The following is a 16,441-nucleotide window of genomic DNA, read 5'->3' on the forward strand; positions in this document are numbered from 1 at the left end:
TCCTTGACTGGAATCCTGCTTCTTAGACCTAAGTACTGGGTTTGCTTCTCTCCAAAGTTAAAATTTATTGGAACCCACAGTGTGAAAATTTTACTAGGCAAAAATACCTAATTGTGTATTCTATTCAGTGAAATAAACCTTTGTCAAAAGCACATTCACGGCACTGCCCTGGCTTGCTGTACTTAAGGCACTACCTGCACCTAACCCTGAAGGCTGCTTAAAGAGGAAGCTCATACCCAGTCCAAGTCTCTCAACTAGCAAAGGAATCTTGGTTTTTCTTTGCTACAACTCAACATAATGCTCATCCAACCAGAGAGCTGCAATATGTATTTGGCTTTTTATACAGAGGCTGTTCAATAACAGTTTGAGTATGGGGCACAACAATGTGGCAGGGGGGTCCCTAGGCTATGAAGTCACCTATTTCATCTACTTCTTGAGTTCCTAAAAGTATGAGTGCTTAGAGACTCAGGGAATTCCCGACCTTCTAGGGTCTTCTGGCTGTCATAACTTTACCTCTTGCGTCCTTTTCCTAGGCTGGTTCCTCTTCACAGTTATTTTCTCATTGCTCCTTTGTTCTCTGGGTCTATCTCATCTTTTCATAGTTATTTTCTCGTTGTTCCTTTGCTCTCTCTGGGTCTATCTTGTCTCTTCTTTCCCACACCACTCCTGGCACCTAGTTTGTCTTTTCTTTTTCATGTGAAATTCCTCGTAGGATCTAGTTCCCTTCCAGGGCTTTAGTGTATCTTTATCCTGCTATAAAAGCCTAGAAATGCTCACAGCAGACCCAGCTCTCCCTTTTTTCCACATCATTTCTCTCAGTGCATCCCCATCAGCTGCCCTGACACCAGCACACAGATGAGCTTAGCAGAAGGCCCCTCATCTTCTCATACTTGTTGCCATTTAGCTACATGTCTGCTCTAGTCCTTTACTAAGGAATAATTTTCTCATTTAAGCTTGCTCTTACTCAGTTTGGTCTACCATCCCACCTTTACAAAGTTACTAGTACTTTAGTAACCTGATCTAGTTGCAGACACATGGTATTGGGCTTTATTTGAGTCAACAATATTGAATTGTACCCAGGGATGTTTCTATCTGTGGGGCTCAGAGGCTGGTTCATGTTAAGATCATGTGGGGCTCTTAACCACACAACTCTCTGCAGCCTACAGTGCCAATCCAAAGCCCACCCTGCAGCCTATGAAGGCAAAGTGACAGTAACAAGTCCGGAAGTGTATCTTGTCCCTCCATCCTGTGAACCATGAGATGTTGAACATATTTCCTGGTAGGCTTCTGTCTTGAAAGCTGTTCCACCTGCACCTTTTATGCTTCTTGTGTCTTCTCCATCAATAATAGGTCTGTCAGTTGCTTGTCTGACACACTGAGCTGCTGGCAGTTTCTCATAACCTGACTAAGATAAATTGCCAGGAGATGCTTACACTGGAATACAAAACACAAACCTGTTAGGAACAAGAAAGATCATGTTTGGCCAGTCTAATCAAGACCCCTCACTATCACATGCAAGGAGGAGATCGAAACTTTGCCCTGCTTTCAGTTGGTTCTATCCTCGCCTTCAGAGTGTGGTTACAGCAATGGTTGACAGTCCTTGAGGCACTATACTGCTCTGTGTTCCTCACAAATGAGCTCATGCAAATCTAATAGCTATCCAGCAGGTTCAAACTTCATTATAATGAGCATGCAGAGCCTCTACTCCACTTTAACCATTGCTATCTTCTGGGGTGGGAAAAGAGCATCGGGAAAATTCTCACATATACACAAATGTGGGGAGATGACTCTGTTAGACCAATGTCACAGAACACAACATTGAATCCTGAGAGGACCATGGTTCAATCCTGTCACTTTTATAAGTGAAATATACCACACTAATGGCTAGTAGGGTGTGTATATGAATTAACAGAGATACTCAATTTGGCACCAAACTCTGAAGATGTTTAAACTGCTAATAGTATACAAAAAGGGGGAGAGGAGCTTGAGAGATGGCTCAGTGGTTAAAAGTACTGACTGCTCTTCCAGAGGACCCGGGTTCAATTCGGAACACCCACATAACAGCTCACAACTGTCCAAGATCTGACACAGACATACATGCAGGCAAAACACCAATGCAAACAAAATTAAAATAATCATTATAAAATATCTTTAAAAAATAAAGGAAAGGAATGAGGTGGACTTTATTCTTCTCTGACAAGACTAAGAACTAATCACCTTCTCTGAGGAGAGGAGGGTAGACGTTTCTTTCCCTTTGGAGCAAGCAGTGTGCAGACATGTGCTGTCCTTACTCTGATAGGCTCACAAAGACTTAGAGGTATAGATGGAGGTGTTCCTGGTCCATATGAGGGTGAATGTGAGGTCAAGCCACAAGCAGTGGGATGATGAGTGAGCATCTTTTATGTAGTTCTCTCTTTACTGGGCCATCTACTTCCCCAGTACACATTTCCAAGATTACATTACTGTCCCCACAACCTCCTCTACAACCTTTTAAATAAAACAGAACAAAACCCCCCAAAAAACCAGGAAACTGGTGAAGTACCAAAAATGACATTGCATTTTTGGAGATTAAATCCCAAGAGGTGACTAAGACAAGGACAGTGAACCACAATGTCTTCAACATTCAGGGAAATAACAATTCTATGTAAACCCTCCCCCACCCCAAAAATGTATGTGGCACTTAAAGTCTGATATGAGTCTAGCTCTTTCCCAACTTGTGTGCAGTGGCAAGAGCCCATTCTTACCAGCAGACTGTCACTCTTCCGTAACACTGAGAAGGCAAATGCTGGGCATGAGCAGTAATGACAGGAAGTCATACATGTGTATGTTTTGCCAGAACTCCCAAGCACCTGGGAGAAGGATGGACATTGTTAGAAACTCAGAAGGTTTGCTCAACACATAAGAGTTGCTGATGGACAGACATCATTGTGAAGAACTGCAGTGGAGTTGATACAAAAGAGGAAACGCAAGTTTTCTTCCTTCAGTGTACAAACTTTATCTCTGCAGCTTTCTAGGACTTTCAACAGTGGAAGAGTTTTAATCTAACCCAGCCTTCCACACAGCCTCTTGTTCCCATGTGATACACAGGTCTTAGCCTGTAGGGGGTAACAAGAAGTGAAGAGAAAAACTTGTGTGCATTTTACTGTGGGGCCCTTCATCTGTGGTATTAGCATTTGAAGACATTTCTAAAGCTACTGTTACATTCCCACAGAGTGAAAATGGGTAAAGAGTGCATGGGGAGGCAGGAACAGGCAGCTCTCGGATGAAGAGAGCAGAAAGGGGTGAAAGAAGCATTTGGGTGGGGAGAATAAATAAAGTGGAGTCTTGTGAAAGGGATGACTCAGCTGCTCAGGATGGAGGTCCCAGGAAAGGAGGCAAGTTCAGATCTGCCTACTCATCCAGCAGGATGGAAGAAGGACACAGACATGTGGGTGTTGGTGAAAGGCCTAGTACAACAAACACTCTTGGTGACAGTCAAAACGAACACAAAGGAAACGTAAAAGGAAAATAAGATTTGTCTGTGGTGTGATTGGGCCAGTTTGTTGGAGAAAGCGCTCCACCTCGAAGTAGCCAAATGTTTCCTGTTGGCAGCTTGCTATAGTTTGGATTCTGAATGTCCCCCAAGGGCACAGGTGTTAAAAGCTTGGTTGCTATCTCCTGGTGCATATGGGAAATGGTAGAGCCTTTAGGAGGCAGGATATAGTTAGAAGGAGTTAGGTTGCTGTGGGCATGCCGTTGCAGGAGATTCTAACTTTCCTGTCTTTGCTTTCTGACGGTGGGTAAAGAGGCCTTTTCAGCATGCTGTTCCTGCTATCATATACTGTAAGATATTGTGCTGCCATAGGCTAGTACAACAGGGCCCAGTGACTGTGATTAGAAACCTCTGAAACTGCTAGCCAATAGAAATCTATTCTCCTTTACAGTGACTTATGCTAGATCTCATAGTGATGAACACTAGCTAACTTGAGCTGCATCTGAAAGTTGACTTCCAAGTGAGGTAGACTATTATCATCAAAGGAAAGTACAAATATTTCAATTACTTTACAATGGCCAGAAGGCTTTCAAATTAAATGTAGGCTTTAAGATGACAATCTAAATAAAAAAGTCAGGATTTGTTAAAATTATAAATGTCAGCATTCCCAGGATCCTCTGCCCCAACCTGAGAATAGATATCAGGTAAGGCCTTAACAAGAAGAAATAATAGGTTCAAGTGTTGTGCTTCTGACTGTCTGTTCAGTGATTAATATGATATAGCTTTTCTGGTAATTTGGTGACTAAGTCAGCAGAATTCCATGGGGATTTGAGAAGACTAGGTATGCCCTTCTACCATACCCATTAAAGACTAGACCTAGTTTAAATCAGGTAGTAAAAACTAGACTTAAACATTTCCTATCCCAAGGTCTGCTGTGTTATGAACATGACACCCAAAGCACTGAAAGCAATAAGACTGAGTGGACATTAAAGCTGACTGCTTCCCACTTAATCCTAAAGAAAACTTACTGGCATTCAACAGTGACATGGATAATCATTGGCTCTGCAGACTACCAAAGAATATACCTTTAATGTTCTTTCTTGGCTCCCTGTCTTTTCTCTCTAGATTTAGACTTAAACAGACAAAGCCTCCAGTACTCTGCAGGTCCTGGATCTATCAAAATGCTTCCTGGATTATGTTGAATCAAAGCCTTGTGATTTAGGGACAGGGATAAATTCTACAGAGGTCCCCTTGCCTTATCCTTTCAAAGGCTGTCTGAGATTCAAAGTAAACTGGTCAAGTCCCTGGGGCAGTAGATACTCTAAAGACAATAAGTGCTTTAATTTGCTTCTTCCTTATCTAGCAGTTGGCAACTAATGAACCCAATAATCAGGCAAAAATCTGAGTTAGAAATGTTTAGAACTGGAAATTGGCCTTAGGGGTAATTTAATTCAGTGTCTTCACTCTTCAGTGGAAGAAGGACCCTCTCTTACAGGAACTGCTCCAAGTTCTTCCACTCATAGCATAGGCTGGAATGTGCCCCCACTCACCCCCCCAACTGAGGTTTTAAAAAAGAATTAAACAGGAAAGAACGCACTCAAGACCAGGACTGGACTCTCAGACATCTGACTGGCAGGAAGTCTGTAGTGACTGGGTAGCTTGTAAGGAGAATGACCCCATCACCATCCATTCACAGGTATAGCCTTATAACCATCTCAGACCCCTTAGGCTGCTGCATGTAGGGAAGCTGCATTTATTGTTTCCTGTGTTTATTGCCTCTTTCTGGAAAAAGGGTTTACCATTCCTGCCCTGATCGGACTTCCTGTGTGAGCTGTGTTAGCTCATTGAATAGTTGCTTCAACTTCTATCATCTTATACAGCCCAGGAATTGAGCCAGAGTCTTAGTGTATGACTGAACAACACACTATAAGATTGCTGTGAGGATGTCTGAGAGTTCTAGTCTTACTCAAGTCAAAGTTGAAGCTGACAGCTATATATCTAGGGAGTCTATTTTTATGACAAAGCAACATAATATAATAAAGGATATGATGGACAACCATTAGGAAAGTCATATTGACAAAAATAATTTAAATTGTTTTAAACAAAATCTTTAAAATTTTAGCTAGTAGCCGATCACATAATTAAGGGACAGCTAGAAGCCTGCCTGTTCTGGTCAAGTGTTATGCTGATAATGGAGCAGAGACTGAAAACGTTTTTTAACTTAACTTGACATTTTAAAAAGATTTATAAGGCCAGGTGGTGGTGGTGCATGCCTTTAATACTAGTACTAGATAGAGGAAGGTTTATGGCCAGCCTGGTTTATAGAGTGAGTTCCAAGACAACCAGGGCTACACAGAAAAAGCCTGTCTCAAAAAAACAAATAAAAAAAAAGATTTATATTATTTTTCTTTTATATGTGTTTTACTTGCCTATATGTTTATAGACTTTAGAAAGAGCCTGTCCATACCATGGTTAGTTCTATACAGTGCTACTGAGTAGAATCAAGTCATATTTATCTTTAATTTCTAAAATGCCTCGAGATCCTATGTTAAGTGCAACAAGCCTGGTATAGGAAGATCCAATACTACATGATCTTGTATGTGGAATCTAAACTAGTCCATCTTATAGAAGCCAAAGCGGAATGATGGTCACCTAGCATTTTAGGGGTTAAGGAAATAAAGAAGGAGACAAAGCTTAGGAAATTTACTGACTACATTAACAATGTATTGCAGACTAGAAAATTTCTAAGAGAATGGACTTTTAAGTGTTCTCATTACAAAAAAAGGAAGCATGTAAGATAGTTTGAGATAGTTGGATCCATCAATAGCAGGCAGTTATCTCATAGGGTATCATATATCAAGACATCATTTTGTATGTCATAAATATATAGTTTTGTCAATTTAAAATAAACACAAATCTTAAATTATGATTGTGTTAACTTCACTAAGTTGGGTCAAAGCCTCCTCATGGTCCAGGATGTTTATACTTCAGAGATTGTGAATAGATTTATGTCCTAAGGGTTTCTGTTTTGATTATCCCTGCCTCTAGACTTCTACCTGGTAAACACGCCTTCCACTGGGTGATGAGATTAAAGTGACGGACTCTCGGTCAACTAAGTCCAAGGCTTGGATGGCTGACGACCCAAACACAAACTTCAGCCTAGGGAATACAAAGACTGGATTAGAAGGCCTGATTCTGAGTCACCTCAGAAACTTGACACAAAGGATCACTTTTTGTTTTGGTGGTGGTAGTGGTGGTGCTGAAAATTGTACCCAAGGCCTCATACACAGTTGGCAAGCACTGTACCACTGCGTATACTGCCTCAGTCTCGGCACCCTCATTGTGTGTGCTGTTTCTTGAGCACCATCCATTTCTTTTAGGGATGGTTGCTAACCAGCCTGCAACTTGCCAGAATGCTAGCACTGTGATTACAAGTACACGAGTCACACCTTTTAAGTGGTGCTGGGATTGAATATAGGTATCTATGTTTGCAAGACAGTTTACCAACTGAGCTGCCTCCCCGCCCAATCCAGAGACTTAAAATAAAAAAAAAAAACTAACTTTAATTTGAAAAAATATTAACAAAACCATGGACTTGGGTTGGAGAGATGGCTCAGCAGTTACAGATTTGGTTGCTCTTCCAGAGGACCTGGGTGTGTTTCTCAGGACCTACATGGCAGCTCACATCCATCTGTAACTCCAGTTCTAAGAGTTCTAAGACAATGCCTGTCTCTAGCCTCCATGAGCAGTGCATGCATGTGATGCACAGATAAATATGTAAACAAAACACCCATATACACAAAATTAAAAATTCAAACCAAAATAACCAATGAAACCAAATCCATCTCTTCATTTGTTCCCTAGAATAAATGTTAACACCTTGTTCATTTATTTCAGTTTTTTTGTTTGTGTGTTTTAAAGTAAAAGACTATACTATTATAGATTTTAAAAGGTCTGTGCTTCTTTATAGTGCTGCTACACATTTCTTCCTTCTCACCCCTTTGGCAAGCACTTACTTTACTCTCTTCCTTCCCTCTCTCTGAGCCTCCCTCCTTTCTGTCTGCCCTGGCACTGGAGACTGGCCTCATACATGCTCAGAACATACTCTACCTCTGGACTGTATGTGCAGAAGATCTCATGCTAATTACTGGTTTCTGTCCTGATAATGTTTTTGTATGTTATTACTCACAGAATGACGGTGTTTACATACATGTGTATATGTACCTATGCACATACAGCACTGCTTACCAAGTTTAAAATACAACAGGAGTGTTGCTTCACTTCCCCATAAACTAGTCTTACACACAACATCACTAGGAAGAATTGAGAAGGAGACTGTAGGGAGACACCCTAGCCCCGCCCAATAGTCATGGGACAGGTGCCAGGTGGACCCGGGACTCGCCCATAAGGGCGTGGTGAAGGAGAGCCGGTGTGACGTAAGGGAGCTTTTTAAGGGCTGCACAGGAAGACCCTAGCCCTTTTCTGGCCGCGCTTGCTGGGTTCCTGTAACCTCGCTCTGGCCTGCGTTTTGCCCTGGTATTTTCTTGAATAAAGAGACTTTACCATCCCGGAACACAGTTCATCTTTGAGCACACGCTGCAACCTTTAATCTTCAGGACACTTTGGAATTTCTTATACCAAATACACAAAGATTTAATTAGTCAACAAAAATAAGGAAATGGACTCACTAAAGAGCCTCTTACTCAGAGATATCCATAGTTAACTTCAGTTACTTTAAAATGGCTTTGTCTGCTCTATGACTTCTGTAAACACCTCTCAAACACCATAAACATTTCTTTTTATTACTTTTGGTGGCTGTAAAAAACTCTACTGTAAAAGTGGATCATGTTTATTCTCTCTAAACAGTTTCTGAGTAGATGATTCCCAGGTTGTTCTGTAGTCCTATTCAGCACTGGGTGAATCTGCTCATTGTAAAGTCTTCATGAACAACACAGTCACTTTCTTGGGAGACATTCTTGTAAGTGGAATATCCAGGCCAAAGAATATATATGTTTTAAAGCTGTATTGCCAGTTTGCCAGGTGTGGTTGTCTGAATTGAGAATGACCCCTATAGGCTCATATATTTGAATGGCTTGATCCACAGCTGCTGGGGAAGGCGGGAGAGAGGGGTTCAGGAGGATTAGGAAGTGTGGCCTTGTTGGAGGAGGTGTGTCACTGGGGGCAGACTCTGAGACTTCCCAGTGCCATTCCCAATTAGCTCTTTCTCTCTCCCTGCCTTGTGCTTGCGGATCAGATGTGAGCTCTCAGCTCCTTCTCTAGCATCATGAATGCTCCCTACCCTGATGGTCATGGACTAACTCTCTGAAACTATAAGCGAGCCTCAATTAAATGCTTTCTCTTGTAAGTTACCTTGGTCATGATGGTTTGCCACAACAGTAGAAAAGCAACTAAGACACCAGGCTACCTTCTACCATCTTTACCAGCAAGGTATTGCTTATCTTTTTCTCCATATTTCATCAATGTTCTTCCTGTGGTTGCTAGTTTTATAGAAAAATTATCTTTGTTTTGCATTTTATGATTACATTGGCCATTTGCATTCTTTTATTATTTGCCTATTTCCTACTTATTTGTTTACTTTTAAAAGATTTATTTGCTTTATTTTATGCATAAGTGCATGTGTCTGAGCATGTGTGTGTGTGTTCGTGTACTGTATCTACAGGTTCCCATGGAGGTGAGCAGAGGATATAAGGCTTTTGTGAACATGTGTGCTGGGAACCGAACAAATGCTCTTAACCACTCAGTCAGCTCTCCAGATCCTTAGTTTAGTTTTGTTCGTTTTGTTTCTGTTTTGAGACAAGGTCTTGCATAGGTCAGGCTGACTTCAAACTTCCATTATAGCTGAAGAGGATCTTGAACTTCTGGTCCTCATGTATTCTATCTTCCAAGTGCTGGGATTACGAGTGTGCCACCATGTCTATTTTGTTTTATTTTAATGTTAAAATGTGTGTGGGGGCTGGAGAGATGGCTCAGAGGTTAAGAGAACTGACTGCTCTTCCAGAGGTTCTGAGTTCAATTCCCAGAAACCACATGGTGGCTCACAACCATCTGTTATGAAATCTGGTGCCCTCTTCTGGTGTGCAGATATACATGGAAGCAGAATGTTGTATATATAATAAACAAACAAACAAACAAACAAGTAAATAAAATCTTTTTAAAAAATGTGTGTGTATGGAAGTTTTGTCTACATGCAAGTCTGTGCACCATGTGCTTGCAGTGCCCACAGAGGCCAGAAGAGGATACTCAGTCTCCCAGAGCTGTGGTTATAGTGGTTGTGTACCTTCTGACTTGGGTCCTCCGATACAGCAGCAAGCCATGTCTCCTGCCCTCTTCTTATCTTTTAAAAACCAAGCAATGTACTGAACAGATTTGACTCCTAAAACAAGGTAACTCTTTAGAAAATCAAAAAGAGTATGTACTTACGATGAGAGATGTTCATCGGGAACTGTAAAAAGGTTAAGTTAATCATGTTAGATTAGTGGATACCAACATGGAGCTCTTAAAACGACTATAACCAAATCACCACATAAAATGTAAACAGAACCTTGTATCCAATTCTACTCCTTTCCCAAACCCCACTGGAACAATAATAAAAGGATTTATTATTTTAAAAAATCATTAGTTCCCAAGGATGAGGAAGGCAGGGTTTGGAAAAGAACAACTAAAATATATTGAAAACTGATACCAATGTGAAATATAACTTTCTAGGCCCTAGCAATCTGAATCTGAAGCTAACGGTAGGAAGAACCAAGCACAAGTCTGACACATATTTCAGAACCTACTACCCTCCTCAAAAGAAACCTCAGAACTCATGACACTAGATATCTCTGGAGATGGGATCAGGCAGGAACTCTAAAATAAGATTCTCTGAGAGTGGTCTAAAAAGGATCAGTCCCTCTGGGCACAGTGGTGCACACCTTTAATCTCAGCACAGAGGCAAGCATATCTCTGTGAGTTCAAGGCCAGCCTGGTCTACATATTGAGTTCCATGACAGCTAGGACTAGATAGACCGTGTCTCAAAATAATAATTCATCATCATCATCATCATCATCATCATCATCATCATAAAAAGAATGATCAGTCCCAGTTCCTTTTTTTAGCTGTGGGTGGCTGTTGTTCCCTCACTCTGGCAGACGACCATTGATTTTTCAAGAAAGGCTCTACCAGAGGATTTTTGGACTAGGAGAAAACACCAAAAAAAAAAAAAAAAAAAAAAAAAAAAAAAAAAAAAGGTGGCCTTGCTGCTCTCTTCCCAATATGGCTCTTGTAAGATAAGCAATCAACCCTCCTCTTCTTCCCTCTCCTACTGAGCTATTCTTCTAGGTATAACCTTCTTGGCAGGAGACTCACTGGGGAATCTGATCAAGCCAACAGGAAATCGATATTCATCACCTGTAAGGCCTTGCTTGTGTCTTCTCCTCTTAAACATGATAAGTAAGAATTACCACAACAAAGTAAAAAGGAAACAATAACAATGAAAGAAACCTAAGGAAAGGGAACACTGGTCAGAGGGAAAGTTCCAACACCTATTACTAATATCAGAACAAACAAGTTAGTGCAGTCATAACATAGGCATGAGGGACACCATTATTTTCAGTGAAAAAGTGTAAATTAAATATAACATCAGAAATAAAAATTTCATAGAAAACCTGGAAGATGCAGTTGAAGGAAGTTCCCAAGAAGCAGCGGGACAATAAAGGACATTCCATAACTAAGTGATATGAATACTAGAAAGAAAAAGACAAACCTCTATCAAGTGCATTAAGAGCGCCATATGGCGGGAGTAGAAAACAAAACCAGGAGCTGGAGAGGTGGTTCATCCGTTAAGAGAGCTTGCTGCTCTGAAGATGGCTGGAGTCGTTTCCAGCACCAGTACTGACTGGCTCTTACCTGCCTGTACTGCCAGCTCTAAAGATCCAACACCCACTTCCGGCCTCTGGGGCTCCCTCACATGTGTACATGGACGCACGTAGACACCCATGCACACATAACTAAAAATGAAACTCGAACAAAATCTTATCAGAAGATTGAGAATCAGAGTCCTAAGATATTACTGGCTTTCCACACACGTGGGAACATTTGCTGAGTAACCTGAGGTAAGCATTGAGGGTTTGCCTCCCAGCGCCCTCAGAGCCCAGTCCAAGGGGATCTGATGCCATCTTCTGGCCTCTGAGGGCACTGCATACACACGATACACAGATTCAAGCAAAACACCGAAAATTTCAAAAAAGAAACGGAAAAACTAGATATACACCTATAACTGAAACTCAGAAGGCTTAGGCATTAACACTGTGAGCTCGAGGCCAGCTGGGGCTACAAAGAGACCAAATAAAACCAAACAGAAACCAGCACTACCAACACTCCAAACCCCAACCTCTGAATCTACTAAAGATGTCATTCTTTAGTCATTCTCTCCTAAGGAACACAGGATGACATCTACCCACACAGCACTGCCACTGCCCAGGTGAGTAATCTAGAGTTGATTTAAAACATATTAAAGCACAGAGAAGGGTGAGTATGGGTTACATGTGATCTTACGGAAAGAACTTGTGCATCCATTGTGTCCTCCATGGATATCTAGGAACAACTGCAATTCAAATACCCAGAGAAAATAAAGGCCACAGACAAAATTCAGGACCAATGCTAGATGCAAAATGCTAGACGATTATGGAATAATGCTTTCAGATGTCTGAAGAAATGTTATTTCCAACATGTAATTTAATACCTTTCAATGAAGTGTGAGAGTAGAGAAACCTTTTTCAGACATTCAAAGCCTCAAAAATACAGTATGTACTTCATAAAATAATACAGGAAACAATATATAAGTGAATAAATAAGAGGAAGGAATCCAGGAAGCAAGAGTGCATATCAGACTGACACCTCCAGAACCTTTCTGGAGTCAAAAACGTGTTTGAATACCTGGCTGGCCGAATCTTTCACACATATGTAAAAGAGCGAAGTGAGAACATTGGCTTATTTTTCTCATCCCTTGAAAACAGTAATTCAAACCCTTTCACGAAGCACGATGAATGGGCATAGATAGCAGTTTTGAGCTCTAATCTGACTATTACTTAGAGGGCCGATTTCGGAAGAGTGCTTCTAATTCGTCTACATCCTAGGATTCCACCCTGCCCTCCCTCTCCCCCCATTTTGAGACAGTCTCCAGGATCCCATCTGACCTAGCACTATGTAGCTGAGGCTGACTTTGAACTTCTGATTCTCCTGCCTCCATTTCCCAAGTGCGGAGGTTACAGTCTTGTGCCTGGTCTTAGGCGGTGGAGGGGATCCGCCGCAGCTCAGTGCAAACAGCCTCTAGCTGAGCTACAGAGTAGATTCTCCTACTCCGTCCGGGTATGCAAAAAAAAATTATCTTTGGTCATTTCGTTGAAGACAGGCATAGACCGCCCTCTGCTGGTCAGAGGTAAAAAGTATTTTTCAACGGCCAGATGTTTAGGTTTTGTGACCCTAGAATCTTTATCTGCACAAAGTACACGAGAGTTATTATCTTTGGACTTTGCATCACCAATTGTGGAAAAAGATTTTGAGTAACTCAAAACTGTCTAAGCTTCTGCCATTCCGAACCCCTGGCCTTTGCCTACTCCTAGGGTGCACCAAGCGGCTCTCTTCAAGCACCCGGGGTTCCCACCGGCCCGCTCGCACGCACTCAGGGACCTGACGTCTAGTCGCTCAAATTCCTGGGTTTAGCTAAACAACTTAACGAGCACAGACTTTAGAGACCGAACCATGCGGGGTAGAGTTTAAAAGCCCGCGGGCCGTACTTCTCGCGCCGTCCCGCACAGCGGCGGCCATCTCGCTCAGGAGCTCCTCCACGACCTCCGGCAGCGTGACCGCCATAGCTCGCCGCGGGCCCTCTCCTCAGAGGCGCTGCGAACTCTTCACGCGCTCCAGGCCAGAGGCGGGCGGGGCGAGGCGGCGTGACGTCAGCACACGTCACCGCGCATGCGGACAGGCGGGGCGTCTCGGGTTAGCCGCGGCTGGCAGAGTGCTGAGGACGCGTCGTCGGCATGTTCCGGCTGCTGCGCTGGCGTCTGGGCCGAACCCTGCTGCGGGCCGCGGGCCGGCGGTGCGGAGGTTGTGCCGCGCGCCTGCTGCCGGAGCGGGCTGGCGACACGGGGCCGGGCGCCGAGGGGCGGCAGAGCCGAGGCACGTCGGCACGGGGGCAGAGACTGCTGCCGCTGTTGGCAGGTGAGGGAGCGCTCCCGGGCAGGGCGGGCGGCGGCGGGCGGACGGGGCGCGGGGGCGCGGGGGCGCGGGCCGGTCCCGGTGACCTCTGAGCCGCTTCTCGCAGCCCTCGCCTGGTTCTCGCGGCCCGCAGCGGCGGAGGAGCATCCGGGAGAGGACGCGGCAGACGAGGCGGAGGCTGAGATCATCCAGCTGCTGAAGCGAGCTAAGGTGAGGGGCTCCGTCGGGCGTGCGCGCCCTCCGCTCCGCTTTCCTGAGGCCTGGATGGATTGGCCCCAGGTGGAAGGTTGGGGTCGGTCCAGACTGGTCCCTGGTGAATCCTGCCGCAAAACCGCTGCAGTCGTGAGTGCAGGTGGAGATGACACCCTCACATTTCTCTTTTGTCCAAACATACTGATTGAGGATGTTTTGCGGGGGTGGTTTTAATCAGCTAACCAGCCAAGCTGAAATGACATTTTGTACATAGTATATGTATGACTCCCCGAAAATGCAATTTAGTGTTGATTATGTCTCTTGGTTCAAATTCTTTTATATTTTCTCTCAGGTTTACTTCTTCCAATGGGTTCAATATCGGCTTAATTTGTCCAAATTTGTGTTCAGACCGCAGTGTGCCATTCACATGCTGTCTCTCTTGTGATGTCCCAGCTACCCCAGACTTAGCATGCTCAGAACTAAGCACTTACTCTTAAATGCCTCCCCCCAAATATGTTCTTAAACAGTCTTCTTTACCACCCGAAAAGTAAGTGATTCTGAAAGTGCGTTGTTGGTAATTCCCACTTACACAGCTATAATCACAGTGCCATCAGAATCGACATAAGTCTTCCCGACCCTGCCCTATTTCCCCAGTTTTTCTTACAGTGATCCTGTGGTCCTCTTACCCCACTGTAGTTCTTTCTCCGTGCAGTAGCCCAACCCGAGTGATGTTTTGAGAGTGTAAACCAGAACGTAGTGCCTTCTTGCCTGATAACTGAGTGACTTCTCACTCTATCTGTGAGAAAGCACAAACCTGTCATGGGCTGCAGGACTGAAAGTGACCTAAGCCAGCTGTCTCATCCTCCTGTGGCACTAATTTTGTGACTCACTGTCCTCTCCACCTGCCCTTCCTTGAATTTCTTCTGAGGAACCATTCTCTTCAGCCTATTAGAGTTTTGCTCATTGTCTCCATTTTGATATTTGGTTGACTCCTTAACCTCCTTACCTACTTTTTTTTTACTCTCATTTTCTTGAGCACTTTCCTGATTCCCATTAGATGAGATTCCTTTGAATTGTTTTTCTTCATTGCTCTTCTCACAAGTTTTAATTACACCTACTTGTCCTACGTGCTCCCTCATAATCTACGGGAAGAGGAAAAGAAGGTGAAACGCAAGCAGCTTCCTTATAAAGTACATTCAGTGTCAGGTGAGGTGGCACATACCTTTAACCTCGGCACCCAGGGGGCTTAAAGCCAGCCTGATCTCTGTCTCAGGAGGGAAAAAAAAAGTAAAGATTGCTCGAATTCCTTCTGTCAGGTCTGTTAGTCAAAACTTTGTTGTATGAGCACACCAAGGTGCAAGGAGGCTGGTCTCCCTGTCATCTCAGTCAGCTTGGTACCTGGGCAGATATCTTGGAGATTCAATAAATACATTATGAATGAATAACTTCCTTGTACGTATTGTGATGTATCTACTCTGTAGCAATGTGCACATCTGCTTTCCTTACATTTCATATAATGCTTTCTCTGTCTTCTCTTTTTAGTTGAGCATCATGAAAGATGACCCAGAAGAGGCGGAGCTAATTTTGCATGATGCTCTTCGCCTTGCATATCAGAGTGATAACAAGAAAGCCATCTCTTACACTTACGACTTGGTAACTCCTCTGACCAGTTTGAGCTATTGATGAGGAGGGGTGGATGCTGAGAAAGTGCTCCTCCTAGTTTATCTTCTGGACTCTCAAGATGTCCTGAAGGTTTTTTTTTTTTTCCTATGTTTTCTTTTGGTTTTAATTTTTTGTATCCTCTATGGGTTCACTTACGATTTTGGACTAGAAAGAAGCAAATGTCTTAGTATTTTTCTCTTCAGTGATAAGTAGATCTAGGTTTAGTTTGCTTTAGGAGAATATGTAGAATAAATTCTGTGTGTCTCTCATCATTGCTGTACTGTGCTTCTAACATTAATGATGTTTTCTCTGTTTTGAACTATTCTTTAAGATTGTGGAAACAAAAGAATCTTTCTCTTAAAGGTTTTTAAATCTGTGTAAAGTGGAGTACTCTGAACTGAACAACTATTTATAATTTGCTTTCAGATGGCCAACTTAGCATTTATACGAGGGCAGCTTGAAAATGTAAGTCAGTCACTTTGTAATATCTTGAATTGGTAACTCCTTAAGGGAACTGTAACTGTAAGGGGTATATGTTATTCCTCAAAAAAGTCCCCAGAATACGGTGACTCAAGATATAGGTGTGTTTCTTTTTAATCAATTAGCCCACAAGTAGGCCAAAGACTAAAAGCAGATTAGGCATCTCTGTTATGTGGTTCAAAAATCTCAGATTCATCTTAAGGTATGTATGTCTTCATCTGCTTGAGTAAGCTGACTCACCTCCAGCCTATGGGAAGGCAAAAGGGGAGAATTCTGTGCAAGCAACATCCTTATGAAATGTCTTAAGGGTGTTGGCATTCTCTCTGTCTGTTACTGTTAGCCAGAACTTAACTTCGTGGTATGATTACACCTAACTGTAAGGAAGGCTGATTCAAAAAAACTGAGGATATTTT

The 16,441-nt window shown here is 42.9% G+C and overlaps 2 protein-coding genes across 7 annotated transcripts in view; one reads left to right on the top strand and one right to left on the bottom strand.

Moving 5' to 3' along the window:
• Positions 1 to 318: 318 nt before the first annotated feature.
• On the bottom strand, positions 319 to 13,421 carry Zswim7 (zinc finger SWIM-type containing 7). Of its 5 annotated transcripts, none has more exons than XM_027427216.2 (5): positions 13,271 to 13,421; positions 9,914 to 9,935; positions 6,529 to 6,631; positions 2,745 to 2,849; positions 319 to 1,434 (listed from the first exon to the last, which is right to left on the bottom strand). In XM_027427216.2, exons 1-5 carry the CDS (start codon positions 13,344 to 13,346, stop codon positions 1,318 to 1,320), a joined length of 423 nt encoding a protein of 140 aa, XP_027283017.1. In that variant the 5' UTR covers positions 13,347 to 13,421; the 3' UTR covers positions 319 to 1,317. The 5 variants fall into 5 exon arrangements, with proteins under 5 accessions (XP_027283017.1, XP_027283015.1, XP_027283019.1 ...); XM_027427214.2 differs by having other exon boundaries at positions 13,235 to 13,421; XM_027427218.2 differs by having other exon boundaries at positions 319 to 1,454; positions 13,235 to 13,421.
• A 35-nt stretch (positions 13,422 to 13,456) lies between these two features.
• The window catches only part of Ttc19 (tetratricopeptide repeat domain 19), a 28,562-nt gene continuing 25,577 nt past the window's right edge, over positions 13,457 to 16,441 (top strand). Inside the window, exons 1-4 of one of the 2 annotated variants that reach the window (XM_027427211.2) lie at positions 13,458 to 13,697; positions 13,801 to 13,904; positions 15,429 to 15,539; positions 15,975 to 16,013. In XM_027427211.2, coding sequence (XP_027283012.1) covers positions 13,517 to 13,697; positions 13,801 to 13,904; positions 15,429 to 15,539; positions 15,975 to 16,013 — 435 coding nt within the window. In that variant the 5' untranslated portion in view covers positions 13,458 to 13,516. Of the gene's footprint in view, positions 13,698 to 13,800; positions 13,905 to 15,428; positions 15,540 to 15,974; positions 16,014 to 16,441 lie in introns of both variants that reach the window. The other variant, XM_027427212.2, reaches the window with a different exon arrangement.

This window comes from Cricetulus griseus, chromosome 7 (genome assembly GCF_003668045.3).
Source record: "Cricetulus griseus strain 17A/GY chromosome 7, alternate assembly CriGri-PICRH-1.0, whole genome shotgun sequence".
Lineage (NCBI taxonomy): Eukaryota > Metazoa > Chordata > Mammalia > Rodentia > Cricetidae > Cricetulus > Cricetulus griseus.